This window comes from Astatotilapia calliptera, chromosome 4, assembly GCF_964374335.1.
Source record: "Astatotilapia calliptera chromosome 4, fAstCal68.1, whole genome shotgun sequence".
NCBI lineage: Eukaryota > Metazoa > Chordata > Actinopteri > Cichliformes > Cichlidae > Astatotilapia > Astatotilapia calliptera.
In genome coordinates, this window is record NC_137425.1 from 23,624,211 (window position 1) to 23,642,521 (window position 18,311).

The window sequence follows — 18,311 nt, forward strand, 5'->3', positions numbered from 1 at the left end:
TGTTAAAAAAATACAAAAATAGAACAACACAGAACGGGCCAACATTTAACTAAAAATTGTTCAACTCAACAAAACTCAATCATTTTGCTGAAATGATACTGCTAGGTGTTTTGTTAGCTAGGCTATCTCACCTTGTTCAGGGATATTAGCTTCAAGGGGCAGTGTAAAAAGCATTTTTTTGCGTTTTTAAAAGTGACAGTTATGGATTGAATTTGATTGCTAAACATAATTTTCCACATAGTTTTCTTTTTCGTGTTCAACACTTCAAGCAAGCTAACATCAAGTGTGTGACAAACTCATAGTCGATCGATGTGGTCTGTGTGTGCCAGGTCAGCAGTCAAATCAGTTAAGATATGAAGATGCCTCTGTTTAGAAATATATGACCAAAAGAGGGTATCTTAAGGTGTGAGACGCCCCCTGCTACAGGGGAACGTCACTTACATTGTTGTTAAAAAAGCATTTGCTCCCTTCCAGATTTTATGGACTCCAGTGAACCACAGTGAGATCCATTAACCACAATTGGAAAAGAACTTGTAACAGTCGTGAACCTTACCAGGAGTGGCTGGCCTACCAACATTAAGTGCATCGATGACTCATCCAGGAGGTCACAAAGAACCCAGAACAACATTAACGAACTGCAGTCCTCACTCGCCTCAGTCAGAGTTCATAATTAAACAATAAGAAAGAGACTGGACATAAATGGCATCCATGGAAGTGTTCCAATGAGAAAACCACTGGTGACTGCAAAGAACAAAACGCCTCGTCTCACATCCACCACAGCTCATCTTGATGATCCCCAAAACTTTGGGAAAACATTCAAAAGTTTCAGAAGGGTTAAACAGTCCAAAATGTCTCCGCAGAAATGTGCCACCACTGTAAAATGTACAATATGGACGATAAATATAGCCACTATTTACAGTTTTCACACAAACATTTTCGCACCAGTGTACCGCAGTGAAGTGTTGCATTATTTGCAGGTGTACACCATAAATCTAGAGAGTCGTTATCTGATGGTTCAAGGGGTCCCAGAAATTGGGGTTATAACTTGATTCAGCTGTTTGCCCTCTATGGAGCTGTAGATGAGTATAGGCCCCTGGATGAGTATCCTGCTGAGGAGTTCACAGAGGTCTACTTTGTAAAGTTCCAGAAACTGTTCGTTATGCATAACTGGCAAAGTCTGAAGAACCTTCGGAATAATTTGGTTTCAGTTCAGCAAAGCGACACATGGGTGAGAAAAGTTTCTATGGTGGTGTGCTGCACATGTGCTAAGTCCGTATAATTTTATACCTATAGGTTAGATTTTGCTTCACAAAATCCACCACTCCAATAAACAACAACTTAGTTCCACCTTAGTCCGAGCAAACCTAAGCTAAGATAATCACACACACACACAACTAGTCACTTTACATCTTTTCATTGTTTCTTTGTACATTTCCACAATTTCCCTTTGGCACTTTTCTTTTAATTTGACTGGGATCTTTTTAAATGATGTTGATTTTTACACAGAAAGAGGACACGCAAGAGGAGCCTTCTTCATCAGAAAAAACTACCACGTCAGACGACAACAACCTCACACGCAAACAAACCTCTGGAAATGACAATACAAGGGAAACTTCAAACATCAGCTGCTATTTAGACTTTACTCTTCTGCTATTACCTCCCCAAGAACATCATTACTATGGACCTAAAAGTCAACATAGGGTTTTACTGACAGAGGATAAAATAGGGACTTTACACAATACCTGTGCTGACACAGCGAGAAGTGGATTCAAGGTGCAAATAGACCTTCTCAAATAGAGACAAGCAGCACATCAGACCACTGCAGTCAGATTTCTCCTTTGGACCACACACTTGGGAGAACCCTAAAGGCAAAATGGAAGAGGCTGAGGAGCCCTCCATTACTGTTTCTGGTCATAATGAGCCTTTGATTGGGCCAAAACGACCACATTGGCATCAAGATCATAGTCCTGTGGGAGGAAGCACCATTGGCAGAGCTGGTAAATTATTTACAGACCTGAGAATTTTTAAAATATTTTTATTTTTTGGAAAACCACGTGAAAACAGTTTTATCTGTGCAGCAAACAGCTCACCATCTTTTTCAGTATGATCTCCACCAGGTCTTTGATTCCTTCGTCAGGGTCCTCATTGGGCCGTCTGATGAGCCTCTCCTTCAGAAAATCGAGCATCTCCTCTCTAGAGATGGCATTGTCACCATTCAAGTCGTACATGCTGAAGCAATCTGAGCCATGCCAAACATAGGAATTTGTTTTAGGCAGATAAGCTACATGTGTTAAGATGTGAGAGTGAGCCTAAGCAAAAAAAGTAAGATTGAGGAATTACATTTAATTTTTTCATCCAAGGTGCACCGAAGAAAAACAGGCAGTCCCCTCAATCCACTCTTCCATGCCGACAACGCCGTCTTTGTCTTTGTCAAATGTAGTGAAGACTGAATGACAGACAGTTACACTCACAACATGTCTTGGATTTAATTATAGATTTTAATTGTTTGTATTGAAGATATTGTTCATTCCCAACTCTGTTCTCCTGGACAAATGTACTGAAGGATATGATTTAATCATTTTGAAAGAGCTGGTGGAGGTGAGTGATTCCTTTGTGCTCCCATATTGGAAAGTGGACAGGGCTATTGTATAATAAGAATTCTGGGTTGTGCCAAATTGGAGAGTATTTACAGGGTGATAGTGATGATTTGGAGATTTAGTTTACTTGCCACCATTTTATCGACATTTTACTATAAATAAATATAAATAACTGTAAACTGAATACCTCTACCTGTGATCCTGTCATCAATCAGCCCAAAGATGCTGTGCAGTATACTTAGGAACCTCCCACTGTCCAGACTGTGCACTGCTCTTCGAGAGTTGTCAGACTCCACCATAAGCAGGTTAAAGTTAACATTTAAAATTGTGTTTTAAACATAAAAAGCTACAAATATTTTAGTGAATGTTGTAAAAAATGACTCGAAAAAACATGTTTTTGTAAGGTTTTGAGCTAAAAGTGGAAAAATGTTGCTGTTAATTCCAGCATGTTTCAGTTTACAAACGGCCCCCATAATGAAGAGCACTAAACTACCGCTATAACAAAGTTAGCCGAGTTTAGCCCGGAGATTTTCCGATTCAGATCGATTTTAGCTTGAATAAAGTGATATCGAATCATTAATCCTCAATTGATTTTTTATAGGTGTAAACCTCCAATGTGAGGAAGGCTTTCTTGTTATATGGTCGTTTTCATGGAATATTGTAAAATAGCTCCACAGCACCCCATACAAAATTTCAAAAGACCACCCCCTACTCTATGTTTCATCTATGTGTCTGAAATTTGGCAGGCTTATGTAAAATGCCAAGATGTTTTCAGGCCTCGTACTTTAACGAACTCCTCCTAGGGATTTAATCACATTCACGTGATCTTCAACGGGTGAAATCTAAAGACCTTGATGATGCTAAATTGCAAAGCTTTTCACGTTTTGTGAAACCATGTGGTCATGGCGACACGTCGACCTTCAATCACATGATCAGAAGAAGCATTTAACTGTTGTAACTAAAAGATACACTTGGCTTTCCCCAAACTTTCCCAAACTTAACAGGCAGAATGAGAGTCCAGCCCCGAACCGATTCATGTGCCATTTGTCAGTAATGGTTAGAGCAGTGCCTAGTGGGAAGAGGAAATGCAAAGTGGGTTATAATCATCATTGAACGAGATAAAATTTTAACTGGTGGTTCTACTCATGATATGCGTCAGTGGGACATCAGATTGGATGGTAATCTCCATCGCTGCTTGCTGGGCGTAGGTGTTGGGCTTAGCTTGATGCGCTGGGGTGCGAGGGCCCTCTCGTCACTGCTTGCAGCTTTAATTCTACTTATTTATTTTTTTTTACATTTACTTCACGAAAAATGAATCAAATATAATAATACATAGATAGACATACATTAAAATCTATTTATAGAAGGTCATAGCAGTTACTTTTTAATATAGCGCTCTTTTACCTAATTTCTACTTTAACAATATCCCTACATAGAATCACTGCCAATAAAAAATGGTACGGTCTCACTTTTTATGGCTAACCTCATCAACCCAAACCTAGTTGTTTAGGTTTTTGTCAATAATTGCTCACTTTAAAAATAACTTTTAAAACTTAGTACCTAAATTAACCCTTCAACAACTCTGCTTTACGTTTCTTATTCAAAAATCAATGAATATCACTAATATAAAAAAAGCAAACAACAAACTTTTGTAACAGCTTTGCAGATGTTTGGCAGAGCTTCCATTTTAATTAAAACTCAGACAAATGCTGCGGAAAAATGGGTAATATATGATAATACATGCTGATAGGAATGGATGACGGTCTTCCTCTAAAGTTAGGCCTTGAATGCTGTTCACCCCAGCAATATTTAAATTGCATTATAATCCTTAGTTCCTATAATGTTTCACTCAGACCCACAAATGTTAATTTATGGTGTCAAAAGGAAAAGTTGGGGTTTCAACTGAGTCATGGGATTCATCTGCACAGGTACCAAAAATATAAAATACCTGAACTGTGAGAGACTTACACTTGTGCAGAATTATAACTTTGATGGGAATATGAGTGAGACGATAAAGTCATGGCAGATGTGACATAAAATTAAGTTCAATTGGATGCACCATTTGCATCATAGTAGCATAACAGGCTTTAGGAAATGTTTAGCAGGAACATGAAGCGTGCAGGCAGCTAAAACACAAAAAGACTGAAGGAAAGCCGGGTGACCTGAGATTATAGCTGCTTGGATTTGGCTCTTTAGCGGCGGCACAGTTAGCTGCAGTATTAGCAGTGGGAACAATGGTACCTCTCACCGGCCTGTTTACACACCACAGTAAATCCATATGAGCAGACAAATGTCTCGCACACGTCCCAGGGGCCAGACACAAACACACATGTTGCAGTTTCAACTCTTTCATATTCGGCCCATTGGCCACAAACCCTTAAAACAGAGAGAGATACAGGTGGAAGCAATAATTCATACACCTTTCCACCTTCCTCTTCATATGAGCAAACCTCTTTATGTCTTTAATATCTTTCCCCATTTTGTCCTCCACTTTTAAACTACATCTGTCTAATTCCCAGATGATGTTTGTATTTGTCTGTTTAACTATGTCAACACTCCACAGGTGGCTGTAGTCACGCTGGGGACACACACACACAAATCGGTCTATCCTTCTAGCCATCGTGTACAGCTGTTAGTGTGATTATGTGATTATGTGGGTGTATCTTTTATTCAGCTGGTCTCAGGGGCTGTGGAGCCCCTGAGACCAGCTGAGTGTGCTCACAACAAAATCATTCCTATCATGGAGACAGACTAAAACCGCAGGGACAAGCAGACACATAGTTAACAAAGATGAAGTCATTCTGTTTAACTGAGCAGTTGGGGAATAATACTGGGTGGCCAAAACATGAAATAAAAATCAGAGGCTGAGACATGAGACGACGAGGAGGAAGATGAAATTACACCAAGAGAAGAAGGGGATGGTAAAAGAGAGGCTCCACAGAATCTGTTAAATCATTTTAAAAAATAACAAAAGCACAATTTAGAAAGCTGGAAAAAAATAATATGATTGAAATGCTGTGAAATGAATGATGAAGAATATGGAACCAAGTCAAACCATCATCCCCCTGAGGCTCATTCTCTGTGCCGCTGAGTCAGTACGAATGTGAGTGCCCCCTTTGGGAAACTGGAGCAACAGCTACTTCAGCTCAGAGGAAGTTGGGAGTGAGGCTACAGGCTGAGAACAAAGCAGTGATGTCAGAAAATTTCAGCTTCTGGGAAAGCAGCAACTTTTGGCATTCCCTGGAATTTTTCTTCACATCCTGGAATTTACACATCCTGGGAAAAAAAATCAGCTCTTTTATATTTGACCCAGAGCTGTTCCTAGCTGAAAAAAATCCAAATGTAATTACTTACACACCAAAATACACTGAGGGAATCATTGTTTTAATATAAAGGATTTAATCTGGCTGTAGGTATTTCAAAATAATCAAGATGGACAAAGATCTAATTGAATTTGATGGACAAAAATAACCCAATGGCACATCAGTGGTTTCAGTTTAGGGTGCCATACTAATCCTAATGTACACACACAGATAAAGTAATAACTGCTTAACAGCAGAGACATGGTGGAATGAAACTGGAGGGGTGGAAATCAAGAGGGATCGGGGAAGATAACTAAAGTAATGGGCTGAGAAAAGGAGACGGTTTTGATGGCTTTGCAGGGAAACCCAAAATGGACCAAGGCAGACTAAAGAATTCCCAAATCCACATTCCCAGGGCCAAAAGGCACACACCTATAGTGCTCCTGAGCTTATCTGTACATCCTGCACTGGTGAGTACCTGAGTCAAACACTAGCTCTTGTTGGATCAACATCTACTATCCTTTCTCTCACTCCAATTAACAACTCTGCTTTCTTTAAACTGCCAGTCTGTCTCTGATGAAGTCAGTGGGTGAGCAGGCTAATCGGTCACTAGGTTGAGTATGTTAGCGGCAGCAAGCAAGCCTGGTGTCTATAAAGGCGATTGCAGGGATGATGTGGACCCCCTGGAGGGCTAGATGTCATGAATAAACCACATGAAATCAAACGCCCCTGCTGGGTCAAAGATGACGGACGACATTCTTATTGTTATCGTCTTCTCTAACCAGACGGTGAAAGTGAGGCAGGATGATGTCCAGCAGATGAAACGGCCTAAGTTCTACCAAGCCAGTGACATCGCTGATCACACGTTCCTCAACGAAGCCGTGTCTCGGAAAACCTTCACCGCCACTATGTCAGCGCAAGGATCTACATAAGCAAGCTTCACAGCACTGAGTAATCCACAGCACCATTAAAAAGCAGTCAAACCATAGAAAAAAAGCAGTATAGGAACAGAAAAGCCTTTTGTAACTTAGAGAATTTTATTACTTTTGGTTTTCAATGTGTTATTCAATATGTTTCCCATCAATCATAATCAATCATAAAGATTATTCACTGCGCAGAGAATTAATCACGCCATGTGGTCTTTTCTGTTCTTTTGCCATAATGGTTATGCAAGCTTAAAATGATTTAAGATTATTCATACAACTGATGATTTATTTGATGACAAACTATAATTTATCACATTTAACATTAAATCTACATGTGTAGCTTTGTACTACTTCTTCAGTTAGTAAAAGTCTGAAACCTTCCAGAATGCCTAGAAGGGGTAACACCATGTAATCCTCAAGTTAATAAATTGTAACCTTGTAATTAATCAAACTTCATTAACAAACCGTGAAATTGTATCTTATAATCTTTGTTTATCTTTAGTAAAAATGACAGCTTGTGATGACAATGCAAAACAATTTTTACATTATGTGTTAGTTATTATTGGTTATAATTCCGATCAGTCGTTAGCCCGTCCTGTTTATTTGTGGTGCAGTGCTCCATAAATCTGTGTGGATTTGAGGATAAGGGCCAAAAGGCATATTTATGCTTTACAAAGTCCTTAATAAGCTCAACTTCAGATGTAACTTCATTAAAAAAAGGTTCAAACAATATTCATGTATGCTTTACAAATAATTTATTATTCATTTGATATTTGTTATAATAGTTTTTTCATGTTTACAACTAAATAATAACCAATTAGTAAACACGATTGTTTGTGATGTATTATTTGTGAACTATAAAATCCTCCTCCTACTAATAAGAATAATAATGATTTAATTTAAGAATTGTAAGACGTGACAACTTCTTTTCCCCCCATAAACTAGCTGATGCCCATCTGCATCTGCCTCGCAAGTTTCAGTATACATTATTTTCATGTTTATTCAATTCAATTTTATTTATACAGCGCCAAATCAGAACAACAGTTGCCTCAAGGCGCTTTATATTGTAAGGTAGACCCTACAATAATACATACTGAGAAAAACCCAACAATCATATGACCCCCTATGAGCAAGCACTTTGGCGACAGTGGGAAGGAAAAACTCTCTTTTAACAGGAAGAAACCTCCGGCAGAACCAGACTCAGGGAGGGGCGGGGCCATTTGCTGCGACTGGTTGGGGTGAGAGAAGGAAGACAGGATAAAGACATGCTGTAGAAGAGAGCCAGAGATTATTAACAAGTATGATTCAATGCAGAGAGGTCTATTAACACATAGTGAGTGAGAAAGGTGACTGGAAAGGAAAAACGTTTATGTTTATCCCAGTAAAGCTTAAAAAAATAAAAAAATTCAAATTTTTTGTAAATGGGTTGTTTATTGAACCCATTGACGAAACAAACAAAAAAAAGCATTAAATACTAGTTTCCATATATGATTATTAATTAGTGTCATATTTGCTACATCTGGCATTTCATTTGCAATGTACTGCTTAAAAATAAATTGTGCAATTATGATGATACATTGATGATTTAGAATTATCAAAAGTATACAAAAACCTCATGTATCATATCTGATACATGAGTTTTACATACAGGAGGTTGAATTACACTAAAAATGTAACATTTATTTTTTAACACAGTACAGGAAATAGCATCAACATGTAAAGGTGCCACAAAGTTGAAAAACTTTCCATCATGTTTTAACATCATTGACCGAGCATCCTTAAACCTTTAAACCCACGTCTGGACATGCACACGCCTCTTCTGTGTGACAGTCAATCCATATAAATGGCTTTCTATCTATGGAGCTAAACTGGCCCAGATATACAAGGCGGAGCAGAAACGTGCAAGTGGCCTGTCGTTACGCAGTTGTATGTTTTAAGACGGCAGTTGCTGGAGGTGTGTAATCAGTGTGCCGTGTGATGATTTGTTAGGGGAGTAGAAAAAGGTTTTGCGGCATCGGGACAGCTGTCTGTGTTGTTCACAGTGCTGACGGAGGGAAATCAGCAGCAATTACTCTCCTCTCTCACACTCACTCTGTTTGTCTGCCCCCTTTCATGTCCTGTCATCGCAGAGCGCGAGCACCAGTCTATGCTGATCACGTAAGGATAACACGCGTGTTCCTGTTTCCGACTTTGAGCTCCCTGCAAAATCATGTACACCGTGTAATCACACCGTTCTTTTGATCTCTGGTCCTTTCCTATCAGTGGGGAATCTGGTGCAGGCAGGACTGAAAACACTAAGGTTATCCAGTACTTTGCCAGTTTTGGAGCGTCCGGGAGCAAAGCCTCAGACTCCAAGGCTCAAATAATGGGCATTTGAATGTTGCTGCTTCCAGGGCTCAGTGGAGGACCAGATCATACAGGCCAACCCAGTGTTGGAGGCATTTGGTAAACCCATCAGGAACAACAACTCCTTGCACTTTGCAGGGATCAGATTTTAAATAATCAGATAAACTATTAATGTCTCGCATGAAATGAAATAGAAAAATTGTTTCCGAATATGTGCGTCTGTTTTCCTTCTAAGGAAAGTTCATCCTCATCCACAGCTAAGCCGGCTGGCGCTGACACTGAGACCTGTGAGTGGATGTTACTCTTGCATTACTTCTGATCAGGCTTGTCAGTGTCAGGGGGCCTTGTTAAAAATAACACGCCTTGCTTTTTATGTGCCGTCGTCCGTGACATGAAGATGTCACGCTGTGACAAAACATCAAGTGAGAAATGAAAATAATTTGGATAAATGGGCCCTTATGAATTGCGTTTGTCTTGGTGCTAGATCTGCTCGAAAAATCAAGACTGATTTCCCAGCAGGCTGCCGAGAGAGGATCTCACATATTCTACCAGCTCCTCTCTGGAACGAAACCAGAGCTCAGAGGTAAAGCAGATAAATCTGCAGTGGATGGAATTAAAATGACTGAATGTGAAACGACAGACTGGGGAAAAAAACATGTTTTAATAATGTCATATGCTGCATGCTAATATGCAAGAAAATGAATAAATAACAATTTAAAATTCAACGTTTTAAAAACTAAAACACTTGTAGCGGTTTTAAAAGCAAAGGCTTGGTTTGTGTGGATATATGCAGTTTCACTCTTAGGAGATTATTAATCCTATTAGGCCAAGATCCAGCAATTCATTCTTGTCCTCTGTAGTAGACATGAGTCTACATGACTTCTACATGACATCAATCATCATTAATTCCTGCTGTACTGTCAAGAGGAGATCCTGGGCTTTCTATTGATGCCACATTTGTGGAGGTTTCAAAATGACGGGCAGTGCAGCTTCCACATTTTACAGCAGCAAGGGAAGTTAAGTGACACAGTGTTTGCAAATATTATGTTTCTATTGCTAAAAATCTAATTGTTTCTTCTACATGTGACTCCAAACATCATCCATCCATCCATCTTCATCCGCTTTGTCCGGGGCCGGGTCGCGGGGGCAGCAGCCTAAGCAAAGAGGCCCAGACCTCCCTCTCCCCAGCCACCTCCTCCAGCTTATCTGGGGGAATACCAAGGCATTCCCAGGCCAGCCGAGAGATATAATCTCTCCAGCGTGTCCTGGGTCTGCCCCGGGGCCTCCTCCCGGTGGGACATGCCTGGAACACCTCACCCAGGAGGCGCCCAGGGGGCATCCTTGTCAGATGCCCGAACCACCTCAGCTGGCTCCTTTCGATGTGGAGCAGCAGCTGCTCTACTCTGAGCCCCTCCCGGATGGCCGAACTTCTCACCCTATCTCTAAGGGAGAGGCCAGCCACCCTCCGGAGGAAGCTCATTTCTGCCGCTTGTATCCGCGATCTCGTTCTTTCGGTCACTACCCACAGCTCGTGGCCATAGGTGAGGGTAGGGACGTAGATCGACCGGTAAATTGAGAGCTTCGCTTTTACACTCAGCTCCCTCTTCACCACGACGGACCGGTGCAGCGTCCGCATTACTGCAGCTGCAGCCCCAATCCGTCTGTCGATCTCCGGCTCCCTTCTCCCATCACTCGCGAACAAGACCCCAAGATACTTGAACTCCTCCACTTGGGGCAGGAACTCATCCCCGACCCGGAGTGGGCACTCCACCCTTTTCCGGCTGAGAACCATGGCCTCAGATTTGGAGGTGCTGATCCTCATTCCCGCTGCTTCACACTCGGCTGCGAACCGTTCCAGTGCGAGCTGGAGGCCCTCACCCAATGAAGCCAACAGAACCACATCATCTGAGGCCACCAAAGCGAAAGCCCTCCGCCACTTGGCTGCGCCTAGAAATCCTGTCCATAAAAATTATGAACAGAACCGGAGACAAAGGGCAGCCCTGGCGGAGCCCATCACCCACCGGGAACGAGTCCGACTTATTGCCGGCAATGCGAACCAAGCTCTTGCAACGGTTGTATAGGGATCGAATGGCCCGTAGCAATGGGCCAGACACCCCATATTCCCGCAACACCTCCCACAGGACACCCCGAGGGACACGGTCGAATGCCTTCTCCAAGTCCACAAAACACATGTAGACTGGTTGGGCAAACTCCCATGCACCCTCAAGTATCCTGGAGAGGATAAAGAGCTGGTCCAGTGTTCCGCGACCAGGACGAAAACCGCATTGTTCCTCCTGTATCCGAGGTTCGACTAACGGACGAACTCTCCTTTCCAGCACCCTGGCATAGACTTTCCCAGGGAGGCTGAGGAGTGTGATCCCCCTGTAGTTGGAACACACCCTCCGTTCCCTTTCTTGAAGATGGGGACCACCACCCCGGTCTGCCAGTCCACAGGTACTGCCCCTGATCTCCACGCAACATTGCAGAGGCGTGTCAACCAGGACAGCCCTACAACGTCCAGAGCCTTCAGGAACTCGGGGCGGACCTCATCAACACCAGGGGCTCTGCCACCAAGGAGTTGTTTAACTGCCTCAGTGACCTCGCCCCCGGAAATTGGCGGGTCATTCCCCTCATCCCCAGACTCTGCTTCCTCCTCGGAAGACGTGTCAGTGGGATTAAGGAGGTCCTCGAAGTATTCCTTCCACCGCCTGACAATTTTCTCAGTCGACGTCAGTAGCGCTCCGCCAGCACTATACACAGTGCAGGTAGAGCACCGCTTTCCCCTCTTGAGACGTCTGACGGTTTGCCAGAATCTCTTCGAGGCAGTCCGAAAGTCTTTTTCCATGGCCTCTCCGAACTCCTCCCACACCCGAGTTTTTGCTTCAGCCGCTGCCCGAGCCGCATTCCGCTTGGGCTGTCGATACCTGTCGGCTGCCTCCGGAGTCCCACAGGCTAACCAAGCCCGATAGGACTCCTTCTTCAGCCTGGTGGCTCCCTTCACCTCTGGTGTCCACCATTTGGTTCGGGGATTACCACCACGGCAGGCACCAACCACCTTGCGGCCGCAGCTCAATGCAGCAGCTTCGGCAATGGAGACGCTGAACATGGTCCATTCGGACTCAATGTCCCCAGTCTCCCTCGGAATGCTGTTGAAGCTCTGCCGGAGGTGTGCGTTGAAGATCTCGCGGACTGGGGCCTCTGCTAGACGTTCCCAGCACACCCTCACTACGCGTTTAGGTGCACCAGGTCTGTCCAGCGTCTTCCCCCGCCACCTGATCCAACTCACCACCAGGTGGTGATCAGTTGACAGCTCAGCCCCTCTCTTTACCCGAGTGTCCAGAACATATGGTCGCAGATCTGCTGATACGATTACAAAATCGATCATCGACCTACGGCCTAGAGCGTCCTGGTGCCACGTGCACTTATGGACACTCTTATGTTCGAACAGGGTGTTCGTTATGGCCAAACTGTGATTAGCACAGAAGTCCAATAACAGAGCACCGCTCGGGTTCAGATCAGGGAGGCCGTTCCTCCCAATCACGCCCCTCCAGGTCTCGCTGTCGTTACCCACGTGAGCATTGAAGTCTCCCAGCAGGACAACAGAGTCTCCAGGTGGAGCACCCTCCAGCACCCCCCCCAGGGACTCTAAGAAGGCTGGGTACTCTGAACTGCCACTCGGCGCATAAGCGCAGATGACAGTCAGGACCCGTTCCCGACCCTAAGGCGCAGGGAACAAACCCTCTCGTCCACCGGGAAAAACCCCAACGTACCGGCAGCAAGCCGAGGGGATATTAGGATACCCACCCCAGCCCGCCGCCTCTCACCAGGGGCAACTCCAGACTGAGACAGAGTCCAGCCCCTCTCCAGGAGACTGGTTCCAGAGCCCAAGCCATGTGTAGAGGTGAGCCCGACTATATCTAGCCGGTACCTCTCAACCTCACGCACTAACTCAGGCTCCTTCCCCACCAGAGAGGTGACATTCCATGTCCCTATTGCCAGTCTTGGCAGCCGGGGGTCAGTCCGCCAGGGCCTCCGCTCCTGGCCGCCACCCGGCACACAATGCACCCGACCCCTATGGCGCCTCCTGCGGGTGGTGGGCCTGCGGGAGGATGGGCCCATGTCTCCTCTTCGGGCTGTGCCCGGCCGGGCCCCATGGACTAAGGCCCGGCCACCAGACGCTCGCCCTTGGGCACCCTCCCCGGGCCTGGCTCCAGGGCGAGGCCCCGGTGACCCTATCCCGGGCAGGGTAAACTGTTCCCTCGGTGTCCTTTTCATAAGGGTCTTATGAATCGCTCTTTGTCTGGTCCCTCACCCAGGGCCAATTTGCCATGGGAGACCCTACCAGGGGGCAAAAGCCCCCAGACAACATAGCCCCTGGGATCCCTGTGACACACAAACCCCTCCACCACGATAAGGTAGCGATTCAAGGAGGAGCTCCAAACATCAATTTCAGAAATATACAGAAATTATAACGCTTTCAAAACAAAGCTTTTAATCTGTGTTCTTTAAGTGTTCTTTCACTGTTTTCTCTGTGTGATTGTAGGGTCTTTACCTTACAACATAAAGCAAATTCAGGCACCTGTTGCTGTGATTTGGCTCCATATAAATAAAGTTTAATTGAACAGTGGACAGCAGGACTTACTAACTCCCATTGCAATATGTCCGTGCTTCAGAAGGCAGAGGTTTGAATGAGGAACAAAGGGTTTTAGTCAGAGCTGTAGAAGGGGAGTCAGACTTCTTGCTGTCAGGGGATGAGGCGGAGGAGGGCCAGACATTAGAGCGGGAAGGTGAAAGCTCAGAGGACGACATACCAGCTTTCAAGGAGCCTGCGCAGGGACAAACTGACAACGCTCGCCACTCATTATAGATAAAAAGCATCGTGTAAGATAGGGCTCTGACGTTTTTTCACATTGCAATGTGTAGAAGTGGAACACACACACACACATACAATAAAATAAAAGTTTGGTTTCTTAAACTATTTGCTTTGCTGATTTATATAATTAATATATTTCCCAAAGGTGCACTAAACTCCAGCTCTTCTTTCCATATCAGTTCTGTTTCAAACCTCCTAAAATTGGGTTTAAAAAAAGTTTACAATATGAAAAATTAAAAGTGGGACATTGTTGCCCAAAACCACCAAAACTGGAGGCTCTTTGATTACATCAAACAGTTAATAAGCAACCAGGTTTTTTTGGGGAAAAATGAGTCACAGCACATAAAACTACAAGAAGGTGCTGCTATCTGAAGGCATCTTTAAAACTGAAAGCATTTTTTAGCATGTGTATGTTCACAGTATGACTCGGACATCCTCCATCCAGACCCAAGTCAAGTACCCTAGCTTACACAATATAATGGATTCCTGGTGTCACGTTTTTGTCCCTGCGCAGGCTTCTCAAAAGCTGGTATGTCCTTCTCTGAGCTCACACCTTCCTGCTCTGATGTTTGGCCCTCCTCCACCCCATCCCCTGACAGCAATAAGTCTGACTCACCTTCCACAACTCTGAGTAAAATCTTTCCGCCTCACTCAGCCTTCTGTCACATCCACGGTGAGGTGACATAACAGCACAGCTTTAGGTGCCTGTTAGCTGCTGAATGCAGTTTGACCAAAAAGCTTGATAAGATAACCTTTATTATTAAGATAACCTTTATTATTAGTCCCACATGTGGGAAATTTGTTTTGACTAAGAGAAGTTCTTTTTAAACAGGGTTTTTGTGTTGAAATGTGTTTCTTTCATTTTTAATTTCCACAGTTTTAATGCTCATAAAATAAAAAGGAATGTTACCAGAAAAAAAATGAAAATATTATTACGTTAAATCATTTTGGGATATCATGAAGGACAGACTATCCCTGGGTCTCAGAGATATGTTCTTGTGGCTACTCTCTGTTTTCCCAAGGGGTCATGGTGGTGAATTTATCCACATGTTTGAGTTGACAAATTTTGCACCAGTTGCCCTTGTGACACAACATACATTTATCCAGGCGTAAGACCAGCAAAAAGAATACACTATCTTGTGATTTGTTCCTCTTCTTGGTCTCAAACCAGGGGTCTTTTGTGTGTTAGTCAAATGTGTTAGTCATTACACTGTGGAGCCACCAAATCTATTTTAATAGGATCAGTTTTTTAAGCTTTCTAGAGTCCCAGTTTTGAAAAAGTGCCACCTGAATTACTGATTCCCAAAACAAAAACTTGCAGGAGATACCAGTGCAGCTGTAAGGTAGCAAGTGGAGAGTTCGAGGTGTAGCTCAGCTAATTCAATGGAATAAATTTTAAATGAATTTTAAATGCATTTACTTCAATAAGTTGTAACTTTAGTAAATGAAAAGTAGTCAGCAAGCAAGTGAGTAGACTGCTGACTCAGTAACGTAACATGGTTGGAGTAATGTTAATTATGTTAGCTTTAAGACTCAGGGAGTTAAAAGAAAATAGCGAAACCCACCAAAAGCAGTAGATTAAAGGTTGAAACTAAAAGTAAAGCAATACACGATTGAATAATTAAATGTGAAGGGAAACAGCGAAGAATGCGTATCAATATGTAAAACCGCTACAAAGCTCTGGATAAACAGATCCAAATAGTGGCTTAACACAAATTTAATATGTCTGAAAAATACTAAAATACAAGTATAGTTCAGCAGTTCAGATGGATGTAGCCAATGTCACACCATCTGTTGATTTGTGGACTCGTATTTTACATTTTGAACCAGTAACTTTACTTGGAACCAGAAGTCACCATGTTTGGCCAAGTGGGTCTAGCGCTATCTAGCTAGCAAACCTCATGAAAAGGCAAAACCACTGTTTGTAGCTTTTACTTATTAAAAGACTGAAAAATTGCAGTTTCATTCACCAAACCTGGAGGACAAATGTCTGAGGGGCAGTTACAACAGGGTATTTACTTATCAGTTAAGAAAAAGCAGCTAGTCTTGGCTACCTGCACCCAATGCTCATGCTAACAGAACCCCAAAGTGGACTTGTGTGGCTGGCTGAAACTGAACCAAGCAAAGGTATAAACCTTACTAAACTATGGACCCATTTATTTAACTATCGTGTAATTGCATTAAAAACTCAAAAAGGCAAATAAAGCACCAGTTAGTGGTCTAATTTATCTGTCACGAAGGACTGCAGACAGCTAGTAGCTAGCCTCCTTGTTTTTATATACCTGCTGATCAAAGTAACCGCACCCCTAATGTTAAACTTTAATTAAAGGATTTTTTTGTAGCAGGCCATAAACAGTTTTATTTCTATTTTTTTGCTACAGTTAAACGTATTTGGGTGTGCTGATGAGTTTAAGTTTGTTTTTTGAGTCTAAAGGACATACTTTAAGAAATCAATATTTTATCAAATCTTGTAGTGTAGTAACTGTGGTGTCTCTTTTCATTATAACAAAAAGGTAAAGTATCATTACCTTACCCGAAACAGTGAGGGTGTGTCAGGGAGTCACTCTGGTGGACAACGTGGACGGCGGCGAGGAGCTGCTGCTCACTGATGTGCGCTCACTCCTGTGCTCACACTGAAAGCTTTTATCTTTCATTCAGAGTTTGTATATAACATTTGATTATGGAAACGTACTGGACTGTTGATGGTGCTGTTGCCTCTTTTTGTACAGCTTTATTGTGATACTTTGTTCCCAGTACGCTCTGTTCTCTCTGCTTGTGTGTCCACAGGAGGCCTTCGGTGTCCCGGGCTTCACTCCTGAGGAGAAGATGACCGTGTACAAACTGACCGGAAGAGTAATGCACTTTGGAAACATGAAGTTCAAACAGAAACCCAGAGAGGAGCAGGCTGATGTGTCTCCACTGAGGGTAGAGAAAGTTTACCTCCCTCTCTCAAGTTTACCCCAGTTCTTCTCTTTTTAGCTCTCTCCTTCTCCTAAAACATGCCCTTCCATTTTGACATACAACCAAATATTTTTTCATCCACTGCATATTGTTTTTTTTTTTTGCTTCCATTAATCACAGTCTTGGCAGCAACCTATTTTTCAGCTGTGTAATTAGATCCTTGTCCTCTCTCTCCTCTAAAGTGGCTGACAAAGTTGCCCACCTCATGGCCATCAACTCCGGGGAGCTGCAGAAGGGCATAACACGCCCCCGCGTCAAGGTTGGCAATGAGTTTGTGACCAAAGCTATGAGATCACTTCAGTACTAAAGGTCCTTGTGATTACTTATTTAACAAAGGTGCCGATGGACTCATTCACATTTTAAAGATCATCCAATTTTCAAGTCAGAACCAAGACCAGTGTGTGTACTCCATCGATGCTCTGGCAAAAGCCACCTATGACCGCATGTTCAAGTGGATGGTGACCCGCATTAATAAGACACTGGACACCGAGATGCAGCGGCAGTTCTTCACAGGAGTGCTGGACGATGCTGGGTTTGAAATCTTTGAGGTAAGCTTTAAGCAGAGTGGTCTCGATCAGAAGCTACAATATGCTACTTCCTCTTGTCAGCTCGCAGGGTCATGCTCTGTGCTTTGTCTCCAGTTCAACAGCTTTGAGCAGCTGTGCATCATCTTCACCAACAAGAAGCTGCAGCAGTTCTTTAACCACCACATGGAGCAGGAAGAGTACAAGTAGGAGGGTCTTTGTGGACTTTGGCCTGGACCTGTTGCAGAGGGTAACGCAAACATACTCTCAGAAACGCTGTGTGCACTCACGGGGCATTATTTCCACCTTAATGTATTTTATCCCCCCCTCCAGCCTATTGGGATTTTATCCGTCTTGGAGGAGCAGTGTGCGTTTCCAAAAGCAACAGATGCAACTTTCACAGCAGCTCTGTATGAAAACCACCTGGGCAAGTCCTCCAGCTTCCTCAAGCCAGAAGGGGGGAAGAAATTGGCCAAGGCCCACTGATGCACTATTACTGCACGATTACTGGCTGGTAAATACACGAATGGCTCCAAACATGTGTATGTGATGGAATAAAGTTATTTCAAAATGCTTCTGTCAATGAAATCAATGCTAATGTGTGACTTTAAGCTGTTTTTACTAGGGGTGCAACGATACACAAAATTCACGGTTTGGTTCGATACTTTAGTGTCACGGTTCGATATTTTTTCGATACAAAAAAAATGTTCATGCCTTTTTAATTTGTCATTTATTAAAATTATAAATATATATTTTAACTCAAAAGTACAGTTTTTAAATTT

At 43.2% G+C, this 18,311-nt stretch overlaps 1 protein-coding gene across 1 annotated transcript; it reads left to right on the plus strand.

The window, feature by feature from the left end:
* Positions 1–9,382: 9,382 nt before the first annotated feature.
* On the plus strand, positions 9,383–18,096 carry LOC113021568 (myosin-16-like). The gene is given in 11 exon segments (XM_080300679.1): positions 9,383–9,458; positions 9,656–9,754; positions 13,845–13,958; positions 14,559–14,717; positions 16,587–16,654; positions 16,763–16,956; positions 17,162–17,289; positions 17,387–17,553; positions 17,647–17,744; positions 17,746–17,779; positions 17,863–18,096. Coding segments are annotated over 11 exon segments (1,290 nt in total). The 3' UTR covers positions 18,016–18,096.
* Positions 18,097–18,311: the final 215 nt, after the last annotated feature.